The sequence below is a fragment of the Asterias amurensis genome, chromosome 11, assembly GCF_032118995.1.
Source record: "Asterias amurensis chromosome 11, ASM3211899v1".
NCBI classification, from domain to species: Eukaryota; Metazoa; Echinodermata; class Asteroidea; order Forcipulatida; family Asteriidae; genus Asterias; species Asterias amurensis.
The window spans coordinates 13,916,586-13,940,267 of record NC_092658.1 but is presented as its reverse complement, the minus strand read 5'-3'; the positions used below and the strand labels follow the sequence as shown (position 1 = coordinate 13,940,267).

The 23,682-nt window shown below is 37.4% G+C and overlaps 1 protein-coding gene across 4 annotated transcripts in view; it reads right to left on the bottom strand.

Moving 5' to 3' along the window:
• Positions 1-17,350: 17,350 nt before the first annotated feature.
• LOC139943670 (uncharacterized) overlaps positions 17,351-23,682 on the bottom strand; it is a 75,854-nt gene continuing 69,522 nt past the window's right edge. For 3 of the 4 annotated variants that reach the window (XM_071940404.1, XM_071940407.1, XM_071940405.1), the window contains 2 exons: positions 23,095-23,205; positions 17,351-19,568 (listed from right to left, as the gene is read on the bottom strand). In XM_071940404.1, the coding sequence (XP_071796505.1) occupies positions 19,249-19,568; positions 23,095-23,205 (431 nt within the window). In that variant the 3' untranslated portion in view covers positions 17,351-19,248. The remainder of the gene's footprint in view (positions 19,569-23,094; positions 23,206-23,682) is intronic. The other variant, XM_071940406.1, reaches the window with a different exon arrangement.

Below are 23,682 nucleotides of genomic sequence, written 5' to 3'. Positions count from 1 at the left end.
CCTTAAAATGTGTTTTTTTTATCAAATTCTGCCAAAAAATGTGTACAAGTCTGATAGTTTTCACAAATTTTGCCCAAAAATGTGGTTTTTATCAAATTTTGCCCCAAAATGTTTAGTCTTATGGTTTTTTACAAATTTTGCCCGAAAATGTGGGTTTTATCAAATTTTGCCTGAAAATATTTACAAGGCTATAGGCTTATGGTTTTTCACAAATTTTGCTCGAAAATGTGCGTTTCATCTTTTGCCCGAAAATGTGGGTTTCATCAAATTTTGCCCAAAAATGTTTACAAGGCTATGAGTCTTATGGTTTTTCATGAATTTCGCCCAAAAATGTGGGTTTCATCAAGTTTTTGCCAAAATTGGTTACAAGGCTATAGTCTTATGGTTTTTCACGAATTTTGTGGTTTTCATCCAAGTTTGCCCCAAAATGTTTACAAGGCTATATATAGTCTTATGGTTTTATCAAATTTTGCCTGAAAATGTTTACAAGGTTTACTTATGGTTTTTCACGAATTTTGCCCGAAAATGTGGTTTTCATCAAAGTTTGCCCAAAAATGTTTACAAGGCTATAGTCATGGTTTTTTACTATTTTTGCCCGAAAATGTGGGTTTCATCAAATTTTGCCCAAAAATGTTTACAAGGCTTATATATAGTCTTATGGTTTTTCATGAATTTTGCTCGAAAATGTGCGTTTTATCAATATTTGCCCAAAATTGGTTACAAGGCTTATAGTCTTATGGTTTTTTAACTATTTTTGCCCGAAAATGTGGGTTTCATCAAATTTTGCCCAAAAATGTTTACAAGGCTTATAGTCTTATGGTTTTTCACGAATTTTGCTCGAAAATGTGCGTTTTATCAATATTTGCCCAAAATTGGTTACAAGGCTTAGTCTTATGGTTTTTCACGAATTTTGCCCGAAAATGTTTACAAGGCTATAGTCTTATGGTTTTATCAAATTTTGGCTGAAAATGTTTACAAGGCTATATAGTCTTATGGTTTTTCACAAATTTTGCCCGAAAATGTGGTTTTCATCAAAAATTGCCCAAAAATGTTTACAAGGCTGTAGTCATGGTTTTTAACTAATTTTGCCCGAAAATGTGGGTTTCATCAAATTTTGCCCAAAAATGTTTACAAGGCTATAGTCTTATGGTTTTTCACGAATTTTGCTCGAAAATGTGCGTTTTATCAATATTTGCCCAAAATTGGTTACAAGGCTTATAGTCTTATGGTTTTTCACAAATTTTGCCCGAAAATGTGGTTTTCATCAAAAATTGCCCAAAAATGTTTACAAGGCTGTAGTCATGGTTTTTAACTATTTTTGCCCGAAAATATGGGTTTCATCAAATTTTGCCCAAAAATGTTTACAAGGCTATAGTCTTATGGTTTTTCACGAATTTTGCTCGAAAATGTGCGTTTTATCAATATTTGCCCAAAATTGGTTACAAGGCTATAGTCTTATGGTTTTTCACGAATTTTGCCCGAAAATGTTTACAAGGCTATATATAGTCTTATGGTTTTATCAAATTTTGCCTGAAAATGTTTACAAGGCTATATGGTCTTATGGTTTTTCACAAATTTTGCCCGAAAATGTGGTTTTCATCAAAAATTGCCCAAAAATGTTTACAGGGCTGTAGTCATGGTTTTTAACTATTTTTGCCCGAAAATGTGGGTTTCATCAAATTTTTGCCCAAAAATGTTTACAAGGCTATAGTCTTATGGTTTTTCACGAATTTTGCTTGAAAATGTGCGTTTTATCAATATTTGCCCAAAATTGGTTACAAGGCTTTAGTCCTATGGTTTTATCAAATTTTGCCTGAAAATGTTTACAAGGCTATAGTCTTATGGTTTTTCACAAATTTTGCCCGAAAATGTGGTTTTCATCGAAAATTGCCCAAAAATGTTTACAAGGCTGTAGTCATGGTTTTTAACTATTTTTGACCGAAAATGTGGGTTTCATCAAATTTTGCCCAAAAATGTTTACAAGGCTATAGTCTTATGGTTTTTCACGAATTTTGCTTGAAAATGTGCGTTTTTTTCAATATTTGCCCAAAATTGGTTACAAGGCTATAGTCTTATGGTTTTTCACGAATTTTGCCCGAAAATGTTTGAAAGGCTATAGTCTTATGGTTTTATCAAATTTTGCCTGAAAATGTTTACAAGGCTGGTCTTATGGTTTTTCACAAATTTTGCCCGAAAATGTGGTTTTCATCAAAAATTGCCCAAAAATGTTTACAGGGCTGTAGTCATGGTTTTTAACTATTTTTGCCCGAAAATGTGGGTTTCATCAAATTTTTGCCCAAAAATGTTTATGGTTTTTCACAAATTTTGCTCGAAAATGTGCGTTTTATCAATATTTGCCCAAAATTGGTTACAAGGCTATAGTCTTATGGTTTTATCAAATTTTGCCTGAAAATGTTTACAAGGCTATAGTCTTATGGTTTTTCACAAATTTTGCCCGAAAATGTGGTTTTTCATCGAAAATTGCCCAAAAATGTTTACAAGGCTGTAGTCATGGTTTTTAACTATTTTTGACCGAAAATGTGGGTTTCATCAAATTTTGCCCAAAAATGTTTACAAGGCTATAGTCTTATGGTTTTATCAAATTTTGCCTGAAATTGTTTACAAGGTTTACTTACGGTTTTTCACGAATTTTGCCCGAAAATGTGCGTTTCATCAAATGTTGCCCAAAAATGTTTACAAGGCTATAGTCTTATGGTTTTCACGAATTTTGCTCGAAAATGTGCGTTTCATCAAATTTTCCCCAAAATGTTACAATTATGGTTTTTCACAATTTTGCCCGAAAATGTGGATTTCATCAAATTTTGCCCAAAAATGGTTACAAGGCTATAGTCTTATCAAATTTTGCCTGAAAATGTTTTCAAGGCATGGTTTTATCAAATTTTGCTTGAAAATGTGTAAAAGGTTTTAAATATTTCAAGTTTGGTTTTGTGTGTATGAAAATAAAGGCTAATTTTTAGGGTCGAAGACTAATATCTCATTATTACTTGAGTCGCCTACTTGGCAGCCATATTTGAACACAGTGCAGCAATGGGAGTGTATTATTATGTACACCTAATTTCATATGCGCAAAACTTCTTGGCTAAAAGCGACTTAATACATACCCAATTGCATTGTATTTAAACATGGTGGCTTGAGGGTCCATCTTAACCCGATGGAACCCACCCCCACACTGTAGGGGGGGCTTACATTGGTCCTTATAGTGTGGGGGTGGTTCCATCGAGATAAGATGGGCCTTCAATATTTGAATTGGGGGGGGGGGGGTTCATGCAAATAAAACACAAGTTACAAGGAGAGTTCTGTTCAATTTTTTATTGAAAATTTTGGCCAAAAAAAAAGCAGAGTTGTGCAAACACCTGTGCCTGTCGGTGGACCCCCTCGGCCACCTGGAACTTGTGATGGTCTAAAGGTCCAAGTGCAATGGTTGATATGTTCTCTGTTCAGTGAAGTTCAATTAGATGCGCTACTAGTGGTTTGTAAAAACGATGTACTGTCTTACAAATCGAACGAGCCAGACGCAATTTAGCGCTTGGTTTTAGACGCAGAAGTGCTGAGCAGAAGGTAGTTGTTGCTTGCTTAAATGAAATGGTGCCCTCAAGAGTGCTTAGGATTTCACCGATTGTGGTTTCGCAACCAAGCTGCACTGGTGGTGCCAAGAGGTGTCAACGCTTGTTCCAATGGGATCCTAACTCGAAAGATGATGACGACTTCTAACCAGATGATGATGTGCAGGTCGAAGAAACAAGTTCTGTAATGGGCATGAATTTTGTATACCAATTGTATGTAGCGCAAGTCGTCAAAATTCTTTGCGTACAAATGTCAAAAAATTGTTCAACAGTTTGAGCATGATAAGTAGTGATGTTTTCTCACTGCAAGTTTGCTAATAACTGATACTGGAGATGACATTGGATCGATATTTAGTCTACCATCCTTAACAAAACACGGAAAGTGAAAGTGCAGAGAATATGCAGCAACTGGGGAAGTATGGGTAATTCAAAACACAAGCGAAAGTGTAGAGAATTCGCAACCCCAGGGGAAGTATGGGTAATTCAAAACACAAGTGTAAGTGTAGAGAATACGCAACACAAGGGGAAGTATGGGTAATTCAAAACACAAGTGAAAGTGAAAAGAATTCGCAACCCCAGGGGAAGTATGGGTAATTCAAAACACAAGCGAAAGTGTAGAGAATACGCAACACCTGGGGAAGTATGGGTAATTCAAAACACAAGTGAAAGTGAAAAGAATTCGCAACCCCAGGGGAAGTATGGGTAATTCAAAACACATGTGAAAGTGTAGAGAATACGCAACACTAGGGGAAGTATGGCTTATTCAAAACACAAGTGCAGGTGTAGAGAATTCGCAACACAAGGGGACATATGGGTAATGCCAAACACAGTTAAAAGTGTGCAGAATACGCAACACTAGTGGGAGTATGAGTAATTCAAAACACATGTGAAAGTGAAAAGAATTCGCAACCCCAGTGGAAGTATGGGTAATTCAAAACACAAGCGAAAGTGTAGAGAATACGCTACACCAGGGGAAGTGTGGGTAATTCAAAATGCAAGCGAAAGTGTACAGAATACGCAACACTAGTGGGAGTATGGGTAATTCAAAACACATGTGAAAGTGAAAAGAATTCGCAACCCCAGGGGAAGTATGGGTAATTCAAAACACATGTGAAAGTGTAGAGAATACGCAACACAAGGGGAAGTATGGGTAATTCAAAACACAAGTGAAAGTGAAAAGAATTCGCAACCCCAGGGGAAGTATGGGTAATTCAAAACACATGTGAAAGTGTAGAGAATACGCAACACTAGTGGAAGTATGGCTTATTCATAACACAAGTGTAGGTGTAGAGAATACGCAACACAAGGGGACATATGGGTAATTCCAAACACAGTTAAAAGTGTACAGAATACGCAACACTAGTGGGAGTATGAGTAATTCAAAACACAAGTGAAAGTGAAAAGAATTCGCAACCCCAGGGGAAGTATGGGTAATTCAAAACACAAGCGAAAGTGTAGAGAATACGCAACACCAGGGGAAGTATGGGTAATTCAAAACACAAGTGTAAGTGTAGAGAATACGTAACATCAGGGGAAGTTTGGGTAATTCAAAACACAAGCGAAAGTGGAGAGAATACGCTACACCAGGGGAAGTATGGGTTATTAAAAAAAAACAAGTGTAAGTATAGAGAATACGCAACACCAGGGGAAGTATGGGTAATTCAAAACACAAGTGTAAGTGTAGAGAATACGCAACACCAGGGGAAGTATGGGTAATTCAAAACACAAGTGTTAAGTGTAGAGAATTCGTAACATCAGGGGAAGTATGGGTAATTCAAAACACAAGCGAAAGTGTAGAGAATACGCAATACCAGGGGAAGTATGGGTAATTCAAAACACAAGCGAAAGTGTAGAGAATACGCAACACCAGGGGAAGTATGGGTAATTCTAAACACAAGTGTAAGTGTAGAGAATACATAACATCAGGGGATGTATGGATAATTCAAAACACAGTTAAATGTGTACAGAATACGCAACACTAGTGGGAGTATGAGTAATTCAAAACACAAGTGTAGGTGTAGAGAATACGCAACACAAGGGGACATATGGGTAATTCAAAACACAGTTAAAAGTGTACAGAATACGCAACACAAGTGGGAGTATGAGTAATTCAAAACACATGTGAAAGTGAAAAGAATTCGCAACCCTAGGGGAAGTATGGGTAATTCAAAACACGAGCGAAAGTGTAGAGAATACGCAACACCAGGGGAAGTATGGGTAATTCAAAACACAGGCAAAGTGTAGAGAATACGCTAAACCAGGGGAAGTATGGGTAATTCAAAACACAAGTGAAAGTGAAAAGAATTCGCAACCCCAGGGGAAGTATGGGTAATTCAAAACACAAGCGAAAGTGTAGAGAATACGCAACACCTGGGGAAGTATGGGTAATTCAAACAAAAGAGAAAGTGAAAAGAATTCGCAACCCCAGGGGAAGTATGGGTAATTCAAAACACAAGTGTAAGTGTAGAGAATACGTAACATCAGGGGATGTATGGATAATTCAAAACACAGTTAAATGTGTACAGAATACGCAACACTAGTGGGAGTATGAGTAATTCAAAACACAAGTGTAGGTGTAGAGAATACGCAACACAAGGGGACATATGGGTAATTCAAAACACAGTTAAAAGTGTACAGAATACGCAACACAAGTGGGAGTATGAGTAATTCAAAACACATGTGAAAGTGAAAAGAATTCGCAACCCCAGGGGAAGTATGGGTAATTCAAAACACGAGCGAAAGTGTAGAGAATACGTAACATCAGGGGAAGTATGGGTAATTCAAAACACAGGCAAAGTGTAGAGAATACGCTAAACCAGGGGAAGTATGGGTAATTCAAAACACAAGTGAAAGTGAAAAGAATTCGCAACCCCAGGGGAAGTATGGGTAATTCAAAACACAAGTGTAAGTGTAGAGAATACGCAACACCTGGGGAAGTATGGGTAATTCAAAACACAAGTGAAAGTGAAAAGAATTCGCAACCCCAGGGGAAGTATGGGTAATTCAAAACACAAGCGAAAGTGTAGAGAATACGCAACACCTGGGGAAGTATGGGTAATTCAAAACAAAAGAGAAAGTGAAAAGAATTCGCAACCCCAGGGGAAGTATGGGTAATTCAAAACACAAGTGTAAGTGTAGAGAATACGTAACATCAGGGGAAGTATGGGTAATTCAAAACACAAGCAAAAGTGTAGAGAATACTCAACACCAGGGGAAGTATGGGTAATTCAAAACACAAGTGTAAGTGTAGAGAATACATAACACAAGGGGATGTATGGGTAATTCAAATCACAAGCGAAAGTGTAGAGAATACGCAACACCAGGTGAAGTATGGGTAATTCAAATCACAACTGTAGGTGTAGAGAATACACAACACAAGGGGAAATATGGGTCTTCAAAACACAGTTAAAAGTGTACAGAATACGCAACACTAGTGGGAGTATGAGTAATTCAAAACACATGTGAAAGTGAAAAGAATTCACAACCCCAGGGGACGTATGGGTAATTCAAAACACAAGCAAAAGTGCAGAGAATATGCAACAACTGGGGAAGTAATTGGTAATTCAAAACACATGTGAACGTGTAGAGAATACGTAACATCAGGTGAAGTATGGGTAATTCAAAACACAGTTAAAAGTGAACAGAATGCGCGACACCAATGGGAGTATGAGTAATTCAAAACACATGTGAAAGTGTAGAGAATATGCAACCCTTGACCTCTTCTAAAAACCAACCAATTCAAATGATACAAATCCAATGTCATCTTTGGTATCAAAAAGCAATAAAAAGGGTGTTCTTACTAGATATCTATTATTTTAGGTGGCATGACCAAGCAGAACATGTTTCTCCAGCCCTCATATCATCAACTGGATAGATGTCCTCATCATCCACCAAGTCCAGACTCCATTGGCTCAAGCAAAGACATCTCAAGGCACCTTTGATGATCTTGAAAGATCCCCAGTTCAAACCTGTTTACTAGAGAACAAAAGAGTGACGTGACCAACAAAAGGCTAAATGATAAGGGGCCCTCATCCCGACGTCTTGAGAGATCTTGCCGAACCAAACGTTTTAGGGACCAACCACTACTTTCCAGCTCGGAGCGCGCTAGTATGTATGCATCCAAAAATTGCTTCGCTCTAGCTCATCAAATTTGTAAGGCAATACACCAGTGAAACAAAACACTAGTGGTGCATCTAATTAAACTTCACTGAACAGAGAACATACCTTCCATCGCACCCCGACCAGCAGGACCAACACTTGTTCCAGGCAGCCGAGGGGGTCCACCAACAGGCACAGGTGTTTGCACAACTCTGCGAGTTTTTCAGAGGGTTTGGATGAGGCCCTAACATACATGAAAACCCTCATCAGAATGAGCTGCTCCTACACAATGAGTCAATAAAATATTTCTGTGGTTTAACCTTGAGCTCTGAAAAATATTCTCAATATCTTTTAGAGCTAAAACCCCTAATGAAAAAAAGTACCAGTAAGGGAATTTGATAATTTTATTTGATAGAAATTCCCATATCTCTGCAAGATACTGATATTTCCATTTACTGACAAATGTTAATAGCTATACCCATAAGAGAAAAAATCAACACTTTTTGAAAACACTGAGATTTACCAAAACAAAAAAACAAATGAGTTTTATCAGTCCTTTTTTTGGATAGAAAAGGCCATATCTCTGCAAGATACTGAGATTTCCATAATTGTGTTTTTATGTTTGCCCAATTTCTGAAATAATGACTTTGCTTGCGAGAAAAATCATTATTTTAATTAAAACAACTCTTTTTCATGGTTTGCTCATTCTTTGGTAGGAGCAACTCTTACATTTAATCTAATTACTTTTAAACTAATTCAATTTAAAATAATTACACAAAGACATATGATTCAGACAGGGCAGTTGGGGTTTCCTCTTCAATTCATAGAAAAAACAATTTCTGCAAAAACTTGTTTGAAATTTCTCTGAACAGTTTTAATCAGAGTGCTCTCTGACTGGTAAAACTGTTTCCCAAGAAGACAATCAGAGTGTCCTGATTATCCGCAAGGGAAGGTATAAATTATATTCATCCACAAAATCAGAAGAAAAATTTGTTTGACATTTCTCCGAACAGTTTCAATCAGAGTGCTCTCTGACTGGTAAAACTGTTTCCCCAGAAGACAATCAAAGTGCCCTGATTATCCGCAAGGGAAGATTTTCCTTTGGTTTTATGAGGATTTTTTTTTATTAGTTTGTCATTTATGAATTATTTGATATCTGAATCATACATCTTTAATGCAGATACGGGATGGATCTTGGGACAAAAGGGGAATTTTGAGTTATTCACCACACAGGAAGAAGTGTGGATAAATCAAGCAGAGTCAAAGTGGTTATTTCACCATACAGAGGGTAGTATGTACATTTCACCACACAAGGGACTATTAGTGTGAGTAGTTCACAACACATGTAGAAGTGTCATTTACCACCGTGTAAGGAATAGGTTGATCACCACACAAGGAAAAGTGTAAGCATTTCACCACTCAAGGGGAAGGGACATTAATCACAGAGTAAAGAAAGGGTAGATCACCAGACAAGATTATTGGCACACCCCTGGGACATAGACTAATGTACAAAACTAACTAAATTAAATACCTACAATGTATTACATATTAAGTCATTAACTTGGACACCTAATTTATATGCCCTTTATTGACGTGAAAGGGGTAACTATTTCAGTGTGGGTAGATCAGCACAAAAAAGTATGAGTAGATCACCACACAAGGGTAACGTTACACAAGGGAAGTATGCAAAAATCACAACATAGGTGAAGGGGAGAAAATACACCACACCGGGGGAAGTATGGGTAATTCAAAATGCCTGTGAAAGTATAGAGAATAGGCAACACCAGGGGAAATATGGGTACCGTAATTCAAAACATATGTAAAAGTGTAGAGAATACGCAAATAAACCAGTGAAAGTATGGGTAATTCAAAACACATGTGAAAGTGTAGAGAATAAGCAACACCAGAAGAAGTATGGGTAATTCAAAACACAGGTGAAAGAGTAAAGATTACAAGAGATATTGGGAAGCATAGGTAATTCAAAACACATGTGAAAGTGTAGAGAATATGCACCACCTAGGCAAGTATGGGTAATTCAAAACACAGGTGAAAGTGTAGAGAATACCCGAGATAATGGGAAGTATGGGTAATTCAAAACACATGTGAAAGTGTAGAGAATACGCAACACCTAGGCAAGTATGGGTAATTCAAAACACAGGTGAAAGTGTAGAGAATACCCGAGATAAGGGGAAGCATGGGTAATTCAAAACACAGGTGAAAGGGTAGAGAATACCCGAGATAAGGGGAAGCATGGGTAATTCAGTAATTAATTAAATACACCTTAAATGTAGGGTCAAACTTTCTTTGACACCTACATGTAATGAACCTATTTAGACACTTGTATTTCAGACTTATGCGACCCTGTATTTAAAAAAAAAATTGTATTTCCAGAAACAGGCACAGCAAGATTTTGTACTGTTTTTTCTTTTCTTTCTTTGACACTTAAGTATCACCTACTTCAGACATGCAACTTTAAATTTTCGCAAAAGATTTGAAGTTTCCAGAAACAGGCACAGCAAGATTTTGTGCTGTGTTTTTTAATTTTTTAATGGCTGAGAAAACCAAACCCATAAAATCAGCTGCCCAGCTGAAAAGTTGCATGGCTGCTAGTTGCTGATGTATGAGATGGGCGAAAACCCCCCTAAAACCCATATGGGGAAAAAAGGGGGGGAAAATTCCCATGCCGGCTCCACTATATGGCAACCAAGTTTGTCAACTCCATGACATCAGCACACCTAAATTGAATGGCCTAAATGAATAGTGAGTGAAACATAACTACATACAACTAAGCCTTTGACATAACGATTTGGAATTTTGATTTTAATGAATCACCACACAAGGAAAGTATGAATGAGTCACCATGGGTAAATATAGGTCGATCACCACACAAGGAAAGTATGAATGATTTACCACGGGTAAATATAGGTAGATCACCACACAAGGACAGTATGAATGATTCACCATGGCTAAATATAGGTAGATCACCACACAAGGAAAGTATGAATGATTCATCATGGGTAAATAAAGGTAGATCACCACACAAGGAAAGTATGAATGATTTACCATGGGTAAATATAGGTAGATCACCACACCAGGAAAGTATGAATGATTTACCATGAGTAAATATAGGTAGACCACCACACTAGGAAAGTATGAATGATTTACCATGGGTAAATATAGGTAGATCACCACACCAGGAAAGTATGAATGATTTACCATGAGTAAATATAGGTAGACCACCACACAAGGAAAGTATGAATGATTCATCATGGGTAAATATAGGTTGATCACCACACAAGGAAAGTATGAATGATTTACCATGGGTAAATATAGGTAGATCACCACACCAGGAAAGTATGAATGATTTACCATGAGTAAATATAGGTAGACCACCACACAGAGAAAGTATGAATGATTCACCATGGGTAAATATAGGTAGATCACCACACAAGGAAAGTATGAATGATCCATCATGGGTAAATATAGGTAGATCACCACACAAGGAAAGTATGAATGATTCATCATGGGTAAATATAGGTAGATCACCACACAAGGAAAGTATGAATGATTCACCATGGGTAAATATAGGTAGATCACCACACCAGGAATGTATGAATGATTTACCATGGGTAAATATAGGTAGATCACCACACAGGGAAAGTATGAATGATTCACCATGGGTAAATATAGGTAGATCACCACACAAGGAAAGTATGAATGATTTACCATGGGTAAATATAGGTAGATCACCACACAAGGAAAGTATGAATGATTCACCACATTCAGGATGTGCACATTTCAATCTTGCAGACAATGATGCTCTTTCAAGAAAAGCCTTCATTATCTTGGTGATATTATATTAAACCTTCAGATCCATCCCAGATACAAGTAATAAATTCAAAGCTACAAACACTAAATTACTGTTGACCAACACTGCATCTCCACTGGTGATGGCCTTGAACTTGAATGGAGATCTGCCACTCTCTGTCTCGATTAGTTGATCTGTAGAGGATGAAAGACAGGAAAGAGAATTAATATTAAACAGTTAAGAAAACCTTTAATTAGGTCAATACAACAAACATCTGAACATATTTTAGTCAAAGTAGTGTACATCATTGAAATTTAAAAAAGCATATGAATTCTGTTCCAATAGTTTCAATAAAGAATTTCCAGAAGTAGCATGTCAAACTTTCAACAGGTAATGAGCTGCTACATTTCAGGAATGTGATAGAATGTTGAAAAAAAACTATGGCCACAAGGGGTGAAAGCTTGCGACCACATAGCCCACGTATGTTCATTTATCTTTGGTTTGCAAATGGTTTTATCTTCATATTCTTATGAATAAAAAAAAATGACAGTGATTTTGGCGATACGTCTAGGCCCAATTTCACAAAGCTGTTAAGCAGAAAAAAGTAGAATATAATGATTCATACAAAAATGCCTCAAAATTGCGTGGTTTTTCTCTTACTTTGTGAACTAACACGGTCGGCCATTTTGTGGTTTAAAAAAATTGACTCCACAAATTGGCGTGTCGTTTTCACGATGATGGGGAAAAACCGTGCAATTATGAGGCGTATTTGTGTGGATCCTCATATTCTACAGTTAAAACACCTTTTAACCATGATGCATTTCATAAAAAACCTTTCAAACGCTTTACATCAACCATATCGCCCGATCCAAGGAAATGTGTCTCTTTAACCAACAACTATTGCTCAAACATATTTCTAGTCATGGTCTGGCTACTGGTCTGAGGTCGAATGTCTACCCAAAGTTAGCTCCATATTTAAAGTTATGCCTTCAGAGTTTTTGTAAAGCAACTCATCGAGGTACATAAAGGCAAGCAACTGCATTTTAGCTGGGAGATAATGAGTTTTGGTTTGCAATTTTCAATGGCACATCTGAGAAACCAAAAAGAAGGAAATCAGCTGATCAACTGAAGATCTAGACACTATTGGTAATTTTCAAAGACCAGACTTCTCACTTGGTGCGTCTCCACTATGCACAAAATAACAAACCTATGAAGATTTGAACTTATCAATATTGCGAGATAATAATGGAAGAAAAAACACCCTTGTCACACGAAGTTGTGTGCTTTCAGATGTTTGATTTCCAAACCTCAAAATCAAATTCTGAGGTCTCGAAATCAAATTCAAATATTTTAGTGTAAAATTACTTCTTTCTCGAGACCCACATTACTTCCCGAGGGAGCCGTTTCTCACAATGTCTTATACTACCAAAAACTCTCCATTGATCGGATTCAGTGATTAACAATAGTGGTTTAAGATTTTTTGATACAGAAAAATGTATCTAACCTTCAAAGTTGATTGACTCGCCATGGTAGATTGTTGCCAGCATCAAATGAGGAACCGTGTAGATGGTAAAAGAATAAATGAAGAAAAAAAGGTTAAACAAGTTGTCTTAAATATCAACAGACCATCAATGCAAATATCACCAGACATCAAAGCATTTTAAGGGAACTTTGGGTTTCAACATTAAATGCTATATATGTAATTTTTGATTGAAACAAAATCACAGTGCACACCAAACACATTTTTAAAAGATAGAAAATACTGTTTGTGTGAAACTTCATGATGCAGTGTATGGACTATGGACTGTTGACTAGCTTCAAGTTGGTCTAAAGTCCCAATCATCTATACATGTAAGACTTCAACAATTAGTAAAGCCATTTTCCAGTTTTGAGTCATGGATTTCGTTGTGGTTATGATAATTTCAAAAGATGACTCAAGATGCTAAAAAAAAGTTCCCAAAAATAAGACTGCAGGTGGATATTTCTTTTTGATTACAGAGGTTTTAAATCAACACCAACTACCTGGTGGTTGGATTTTTAACAAAACGCCAATGATATTGAATGATGGGGGACTATTTACACTGATGTGTGTTAGCACTGTATATTCAGTACTGTGAATTCATATCACCGGCAGGCATATATTACTTGGTTGGGATTCGAACCACTGACCTTTGCAATTTTAGAGCAGTGTCTTACAAACTAGACAACACAGATTGCCCAGTATCTAGAGGTAGTTCGAATCCTATGTTTTGGCAGCAGGTACAACAACGATATATCAGATGTTTCAATCTACATCAGGGATAAAGAATATTAACTTTGGTATTTTACCCTTTGAAGTTGGTAAAGTTGTCCAAATGCTTCATCCTTCACAGATGTGCTTATATCTCCGCTGATGCTGACTGTTTAATGGTCAGCCAATATGAACAAAGATCTGACACTCTATGTCTGAATTACTTGATCTGTAGGGGATGACAAAAAGTAATGAGAAAGAAATTTAACATATTAAGAATTTCTATCATTAAATCTGGGACTGATTTCATCCAGAAATTTTGCACAGCCAACTCTCTGGACTTAACATGTTACATTAAACAACTGTTGCACGCTGCGACGGGGTTCCTGGCGTTTTGTACACCCGAGGGGGAAAATGGCCATTTTACCTCGAAGGTGTACAAAACCCATGGACCCCAGTCACAGCGTGCAACAATTGTTTTGTTATACCTTGGTAGTATTGTTATTCCTCATCTCAAAGTTCTGCTGTCATCTTCAAACATAATTACGACAGAGTAATCATTGTTTAATAAGCAGACGAACAAGAAACAATTCCTCACTGTTCCCTTGAACCCGCAGGTGTTTTGTACACTGCTCTTGAAATCGACCAACACTGGGAATGATCAAGGTGATACACCGGTGTACGTTGTACATCACTTTTCATGTTACCCGACCCCAGAGCCATGTAACATGCGTATTTGTTGCACGTCACGTGACTGGTTTTCGGCCAATCAAACTTCACAGTTTGTTACCGAGGTATAACAATGTGTATTGACCGTACTGAAGGCTACAGACATGCATGATATTTGGTCTTTGGAAGTGGGACAATTTTTTCAAGTAAAAGGGCTGGCCATGTATGTGCTCTCTAATAGACTTCCTATACAATAACACATAACGAAAACTAGCGTGCATCTGCTCCCCGTGGTGCTGCACCGAAGCTTTCAACACAGTAAAGCATGTCCAAATTGAAGGCACTTAATTGTATAAAGCCTCTAACTTTTAAACAGCACATAGTGTAAAGTTGGGGTAAATGGACTATAAAAGAGTACTCAAGGCTTTTTGGTAAATGTATGTTTTGTAAATCTTATCAATTACACCAGAGATCATTTTTCCGTCAAGCGCCACAATTGTCTAAGGAGAAGCATGAAACTCAGCCCATCTGACAAAGCTTTTCGCAACCCCAAGGTTTTTATGATAATAATATTAATAACAAATTCTTGTATACCGCATTTCACAATAACTGTATCAATGCTCTTTACATTAATGCCCTGGTCATGGGGCCAATAACATCCCTGTAATGTTTCTCAGTTCCCTTGGGAGTATACAGCCCTGAGCTGCCTGTAAGGCGCTTGTGGCTTTTTCATACACAATATCAACCTCTACCCTTGCAGGTACCGTACCCTTTTATACCCCTGGGTTAAGAGAAGCAATTATATTAAAGTATCTTGCTCAAGGACACAAGTGTCATGACCGGGATTCGAACCCACACTCCGGTGAATCAGCACCAGAGCTTGAATTTGATGCTCTTAACCACTCGGCCATGACACTCTATACTCTATGATGTGGCTTGAAATGAAAACGAAAGATCGTCATAATACTTTGGTGTGAACTGTTTAATAAAGATGACGAGTCCCTCTTTCATCAATGTTAAACTAAGTGTGATTGGTCCAAAACTATGTGATAGTTTTTTTCCGCAAAGTTTCCTTCCAATAAGCACCTTTCTTGCAAAAAAACCCAAACGGTTGTTCAATTGGTCATGTGGTAGGCCTACATGCCTGCAGCATGACCCAACGGGGCACAGTTCCCCTCGAGTATACATGTATAGAGCCTAATTTTGGCAAGATTAAAAGAAAAAAAAAGAGATTTGTGATTCTAAAATTCATTGAACCATCATCATTTTATGCCTGAGAGATATAAACCTATATGAGGTCACGGTAGATGATTGCGGACCAAACCGAAAAAGTTCTAGGAGCACCCCCCCCCCCCCCCCCACCACCCCAAAAAGAAAATTCGTCCGGCTATCGTCTCCCGTAACGGGAGCGCCCCCTATACTCAACTCAAAATAATTATGTGAAAATCCTACAAATCAATACCACCATTATCACAATCAAATCTGTAACTCACCATCACGCTTTTGTGGTAATTGTGTCTTTGGAAATCCGTAAAAGAAGTCATTTTGTTGAGAAATAAATCACACAGCCTCAGGTCGAGTTTACGTCGTCCATTTTATCTTTGAAACTCGTGCATGTGCAGGAGTCGCACGTGATCATCCAAAGGCTTCCGAAACAGTCGTTTTCATTGGTCAATCTTCATCAATAGGTCATAAACAGTTTCGTTTGTTGTGGGTTTTTTTGAAAGTTACATTAGGCCTACTCCAATCACAATTAATTAACTAAAAATTAATAGTTTTAATAATTGTTAGAAAATTGTCCATAAAGGTGTAAAATGTGCATCACAAGTTACTCGTAACACGTGATGCAACTCCAGTTCAAACTAATTTGCATAAAAACTCCTTGGACAACATCTTCATGCATTTTTTTTTTTTTTTTTCTCAGAAGCTACAGCACACAAAGTTAAAAAGGGGAAAATCTAGATACTGATCATTTGTAAATGCCTCTGAATGGGGCCTAGAGTTTTTTTTTAAGAAATAAAAGCTATCGCATGTGCGATTAATCAAATTCTTTTGGTCCAAATTTAAAATTGCATGACCCGATTTTTGCAGAAAGGGATTTGTTTACTCACAGCAAACATGAACAGGAAACTTTTAGTTATGTCTGTTGTGTTGTCATTAAGCCTTCGAGAAAGACTCTGCTAGGGTCGAAACGTCAGGCCATAAACTATTTTGTTTGCATTTATACCATGTCCTTTTCGTTGGTAAGGTTGGCAAAAGCTAATTCTATTTCTCATTAATTTGTACTCAACTGAAATAGCAAATTATCTGTATTCGTGTTTTGAAATTCAAGGACAGCAAGAAGGAAAATTATCAGACAGCGGAAAAAAAAAAGAAAATAAACTTTACCAGGTATTAAAATAAATTAGTACATAAAATGTCATGCAAATCACCACACCCACCCCCAACCCTAACTAAATAGACCACATCAGGTCCATGCCCGTAACCCTACCTCCTGGTCAAGGCTCCTCTTGCTGCTGATGCAGTTTTTAACTCGGGAAAAACAAAAAACAAGCACACACAAAAATCCTTGTGTTGTACAGTGTTATTAATGTAGGTGAAAGAAAAAGTGCAGCGGCTATAAAAATAAATTATCTCATCTTTTTTTTTTTTAACATTTAGCAAAGGACTATCTGAACGAGCTAGTTTATTTTTGTATTCAGTCACAAAGCAAACAACAAAATTTGATCATCAGCCTGTAATAAGGCTTCCAACAAATAACTGGTCAGATTTATAAGTACAGTGTATTAAAATTAATATCAAGGGGGTCATTTTCAAATTACAACAAAATTGTAAAAAAAAATAAAGTTATTCCCTTTTGTGGGAAGTACTGCCTGAAGTAGACACATGGTTTCACACACAATCATTTTTTTCATCTTCATTGATTCATTTTATTTAAAAAAATCAACTAGCAGCACAAAACTGAATTATGTAGCATTACAAGGTAAAAATATTGTAAAAAAAATACAGTTAAAATACAAAAATATTACCACTACAGTACGGAAGTATAAAGGCCTACATAAATACATTTTATCAAAGATGACAATATATATAAGCAAAACAATGCTAAACCTTTGGAAGGGTTTTATAAAAAAGCACAGGGTCTTGTAGGAACCCATCATCAGGGAAGCTATATGTCTCTAGATCTTTAGAGTACTCTTCAAACTATGCTTGGTGTTGAAAGTAAATAAGAAATTACACCTAAGGTAATTCTCTAATAGATGTTCAGGTATTTCCAATAAGATGAAGCATATTCATTTTGCCTTTTACCCATAGACGCCAATGTTGGTATGACACTGCAATAGAATTGCAAAGGTCTCGGGTTCGACTCCAACCTGAGTAATATGTCTGTGATTTTTTCACAACTCGGATGAGGATACAGTGCTATACATACATCAGACCTGCCTCTAGCTATTGGGCAATCTCAGTGGTCTAGAATTGCAAAAGTTGTGGGTTCAAATCCCAATGTCTGTGAGTTTTTACTCAGAACTCGGTGCTAACACACATCAGAGTATATGGATACACAAACAAAATTTTCAGTTCTTGAAAAAAGTGATGGTTCTGAAGAACCAGAGATATCTTGACATTACAAACACAGTTCTTTGGTCTTCAACTCTGGTTCTTGTCATTGTCACCAGCTCTTTCCTGATACAATTAACAAAATTGAAATAAACAACTACAAACTATTTTTGTATTAAAACTTAATTGTTGATGACAGATCTCTACCAATACTTCCAAGTGTTTTTTTTTATTTGGTTACAGGATCTTAGGTTTATAAAAATCTCAATCTGAAATACTTCAAGTAACCAGATATACAATATTGCTGAGTATTAAGATAAATTTTACGGTAAAATATGTACTGCATAATGCATATCATACACCAAAGAATACATTGCATGATAAAAATATAAAACAATAAAAAAAAGTTTTTCGTTGCTACATAATCAATTTTTATGATTGATCGGCTCAATGTTAATTTATTGACGTGATCTATATTTCTTGTTCAATATCAAATAAAAATAAATTCATTTACGAACTCATCTTAAAGGCACTGGAAACACCTTGGTAACTGTCAAAGACTAGTATTTCAAGATGTATCCCAAGATATGCATAAAATAAAACAAACCTGTGAAAATGTTGCCTCATCAATTGGTCATCAAATTTGCAAGTGAATAATGAAAGAAAGACACTCTTGTTCCATTACTTTGTTTGCTTTCAGATTCATCATAAAAAGGCTTCAGCTAGAGTCTATCATTATTTGACTGAGAAATAACCTCTTCCTCAAAAACTATGTTACTTCAGAGGGAGCCGTTTTTCACAATGTTTAATACTATCAACAGCTCTCCATTGCTCTTTACCAAGTAGGTTATTATGTAACAATTGTTTTGAGTAATTTCTAATAGTGTCCAGTGCTTTTAAAACTGAACTTTATTTGTATTTTTAAAAGAGGAATTTGTTTAGTGTCTTGCTTTGAAACACAAGTGCCAGAGGCCCATCTTTTCAACAGTGCCAATTTTTTCCTGATCCCATCAAAATCGAGGGAACTATGTGTTTGTTAATGTCGGTTCGCTTTTACTCCCTGACAACACGATACAAGACAATCCCATTGAGCATGCTACAATGGACACAATCAGTCACTGTCAAAGACCAGTATTTTCATTTGGTGTATCCCAACTAACATTTTGCATGAAATAACAAATCTGTGAAATTGAGGGGGGGGGGAATAGGGTTTTGCTCGGGGCCCTGCGAGGAATAGGGTTTTGCTCGGGCCCTGTCTGTGAAGTTTCATTTATTGGAGTTTGACAGTTCCCCATGCATGTCTATTCCAACAGAAAGGCATACATGTTGCTGTCAACTGTTTCTGTCGCACAGCATTTTTTATATAAGTTACCCACAGTAGCCTTTGGACCTTCCCTGTTTTTCCATTTGTCTAGCATGTAGAAAACCTGAGCCCATTGGTCGTTTTTGTGTTCTTCTTTCAGTTTGTAAATATCTCCTTTAGACATACCCAGATTTACAGCTAGCTCATCCCATGGTCCAAGATTGTGAGCAAGTTTACGAAGTTGCTCTTTTGTCACAATAGCTGTTTCATGTCTTGGTGTTTGTTGCACAATCTCAGCTGGAATGGCTGAACGAACTGCTGAAGAAAAAAAAATTGAAGAATTTGTTTTCTTTTGTGACTGGTCTTTTACTGTAATTGTATTTGTCTGTGTTATAACATGAATCAATTGATGTAAATATGCAAACCACTAGAAGTATGTCTGTAAAAATCAACACTCAAGAAAATCTAATGCTAGAAATTTGTTTGCAGTCAGAAACTCTCCACATGGCCTAAGCTGCTAAATGACAGCAGGCCTGGAAATTCATCTTTGAGAAGACAAGGTCACTTTCAGTTGCATAGGGAACCTCCATTGAAAAAAATCTTTTTAAAAGTCTATGAGGAACTTTTGAAGGGGCACCAAGGCCAATTGAGCAGGGGCAACAGAACGGCCACCGCGGCCTTTGTACAATTCCAAGCCTATGATGGTAACTAGCTGTGGTAAGACATCAGTCTCCAATTCACCACAAAAGACTGTATCGAATATGACATTACCATTAAAATACCTGTCCCACAACATGGCATCTGTGAGCGCTGAAAGCGCATTTCGCTTATCTTTATATTCCAGTACGCACTAATCCTCCAATCAGATGCTCAAACCAGAGTGTGATAATAGGCCATATAACCTACTCCCATATATTATATATTGCACTCTACATAAGTGTCAACGCGTCATGCTCAGCATATGGTCATTGCAAAAATCGATTTCGAAACTTTGCACGTGCATGCTGTTCGCCACGAAACAATGCTTTAATGAAGACCTACTCCTTTTTACATACACTAGCGGGATGCCGCGCCTCCTTAATTTTCTCTAACTTATTTCACTTTCAGAAAGCATGTCAAGTTATTTTTAGGGTTTGTTACGTCCAGTTTGGGTCAATAGACAAACTCCTAAAAATGTACCCCATTCAGCCGCATGAGGTCTCTTTTGTTAATATTATCTCCAGTAACCAACCCGACGGGCCGATCGCTAAATAAGGCTAGAAAATGGATTTGGCAAAATGTACATTCTGAGACCTGACCGACACACTGCTCTAACCAATTTTGTGAATGGACTTATTCTAAAGGAAACTTAATGTCGTTTTGCTTAACAACTTTGACCAAATGCAAAGTTCTTTTTTACAGCTTCAAAACAGCCTTTGACGTACGTGTATAAGTTTCACAAACTTCCGTGATGGGGTAAACTCTGAAACTGCAACACTATACCTCCATGAACAGACCGTATTCTAAAACGGTATTCATGTACTCATTTGAGTTTACTGGCAAAAGATAGTGTCCATAGTTTAAAAACAGCAAGATACGTTTTGCATCAATAGTGCAATTTCTGTATGGAGATTTTTGTAAGTCCGAGGTCGCCACCCACTTTCAACCTAAAGTGGTCCCACGGCGACCTCCTTCACCAATCAACAGGTGGCCTGTCTCAAAACCAGATAACACACCACTCACAATACACTGACCAGAATGTAAGGAGAGGTTATTTTAGGCTCTTTGTGTAAGGCCCCCCCCCAACCCCCAAATGTTATTAATTGTAAAGTTCCCTTAGACACCTTTCAACCTATAGCCGGCCCTACCCAATGTTTCCAAATTATAAAGCTTCCGTTTGATCCCATCCTTGTCCATCATGATAATTCTCATGCCGTTTTGAAGTGAATGCTTCTTTATAAATATTCTCCATTTAATCTTTTCAACAAATGAGTCACCTGTCCGAAGGATTTCTAGGAAGTCACAACATCGACCAGTGGTTGACACATGGTCGCCTGCGAAACATCAATCTGTGAGTTACTTCATTCATTCAATGCAAATTTGTGAGATTTGTGTCGGTTTTGTCCTGGCACCCAGCCTCTTCGACCCTTTCGACCCTGCGCGGTAATGAATGAACCAATCCGGAGAACCATGCTTAGTACAACATGAAAGTAACCCGACCAAAAAGGGCGGATCGAATGGCGGGTGGGCGGGCAAGGGGCAATGAGTGAACCAATCCGGAGAACCATCTGCGAAACACTGTCCAATGAGTCGCCTTACAGAAAGATTTCTAGGAAGTCTGGTAACAACATCGACCAGTGGTTGACACACGGTCACTGCCCAAACTTTCTCCAATCAGTTGGCTTGTAAGTGGGAGTTTGGGTCAGGGTTTTGTAGACTTGCAACCCGACGTCTGAAACCACAAAAACGTATTGAATTCCACACACTTAACCGTGTTGATTTCCACAAGGATGCCATGTCACTGGACCTTCTAATTTTCAATCCAAGATGGCGCGGGTTACGCTTTTAATAGTATAGATGCAGCACATGAAATGGTGCTGCGGTACAACATGCTGCCAATCATGCCAAACCATGCAGGAACTCCAAGGCAAACCCTTTCTCTTCTCACTGACTGGATTAAAAAGCATAACAAATTTTACAAAAATGTTTTACGTCTCCACACAAACTTGCAAGATAAGTAAAGAAGTGTTGTTTAAATGCACTGGACTCTGTCTTTACTCAAAACTTACTTGGTAACGAGCAATGGAGAGCTGTTGACGGTATGAAACATGGTGAGAGTGTCTCCTCTAAAGTAACATAGTTTTTGAGAAAGGGCTAATTTCACACTCAAATATTAAAAGACTTCAGGCCTGAAGGCTTTTATTTAATATGCATCTAAAACCAAGCAAATTTGTGCAACAATGTTTTTTACATCATTCTCTTGCAACTTCGATGACCAATTGAGTCAAAAATTTCAAAGAATTGTTATTTAATGCAAATGTTGGGATACACCATATAGCAAGGACCTATGAGAATACTGGGGCGGATTGCAATAAAACGGTCTTAGTCAACAGTCTAAGACCAGTCAGTTATAGCCGGCTATCTGCCTTAGACGGTCTTAGCTTAGTCAGTCATTAAGCCTGTTGCAATATAAGCCGGTCTTAGATAAGTCGGTGAAAGTAATGAAATACGAACGAGTGTCCCATAATACTTAGCACTCTGCAGGCACTGGTGGTACGGCATTGTTCTTATTGCTTTGGTTTAAATCACCGGATATCAAATCTGTGAGTTGTATCATTTTGACTTTTGGGAACATACATTTACGATACAATCACCTTGATCATCATCATAATGCCTCCCATGGGTGTAATCTATTTCTAAAATAAAATCTAATCCTAGAGCTCTTTGTATCAAATTATCTACAACTAACAAATGCAGCACCATCTCTAAAAACCAAAACAAACACCGATTATAGCCAGCTCAGAGCAGGCTTAAGATTTAAGACTGGCTATAATTATAGACCGCGCTATTGCAATTGGTCTATAATTAAAGACTGTCTAAACGCGTCTCAAGTTAGCCGGCTATCTGCATAGACTGGTTTAAGACCGCTTGGTGCAATCCGCCCCTGGTCTTTGACAATAACCCCAAGGTGTCCAGTGCCTTTAAAGAGTCCGTATTGTTTGGGAATGACTCTAAAAATTAATGGCAACAGCAGTGTTTGTATCTGTTCAATCTTTCAATTAATGTAGTATGTAAAAAGCCTGAATCAATCTTCAGTTTTGTTCTAAATCCTATGTTAGCTTATAAATATCTCAGGTAGACCTACCCGGCTTCTTTCTAGCAAGCACCTTCAACGTTTCGGGATCATATGCAAGTTTAGCAAGTTCATTGTCTGGTATACTGGCACCCAGACATGACACCTCAGATGAACCGAATTCTGAAAAGAAGAAAAAAAATTGAAAGAAAAAAATGTTTTTTGTTTTCATTCAATAAAAGACAACAATCTTTGCGGTCAGAAAAGACTCAGTAACCTGCAAGTAATACCCCACATACAACTTTGATATTGCCAAACTAAAACTTTGTACGATGTTTTTCAGTTTTCTACAAAACTTTAATAAAGGAGCTTGTATTTCTCAAGGGCAATTCATTTTGGTACACTCTTTAGTATGCTGTAGTCATCACCAAAAGTAAAGTTGCATTTCTTAAGACATGTTAAGTTGCAACGGTTGTGGGTTCAAATCCCACCCCAGTAATATGTCTGTGAGTTTTTACTCAGAACTCGGTACTAACACACATCAGAGTATATGGGGAAGAAAAAAAATGAAAGGTCATTTTCAGTTCTTGAAAGAAGTGAGGGTTCTGAAGAACCCGAGATATCTTGACATTTCAAACACAGTTCTTTGGTCTTCAGCTC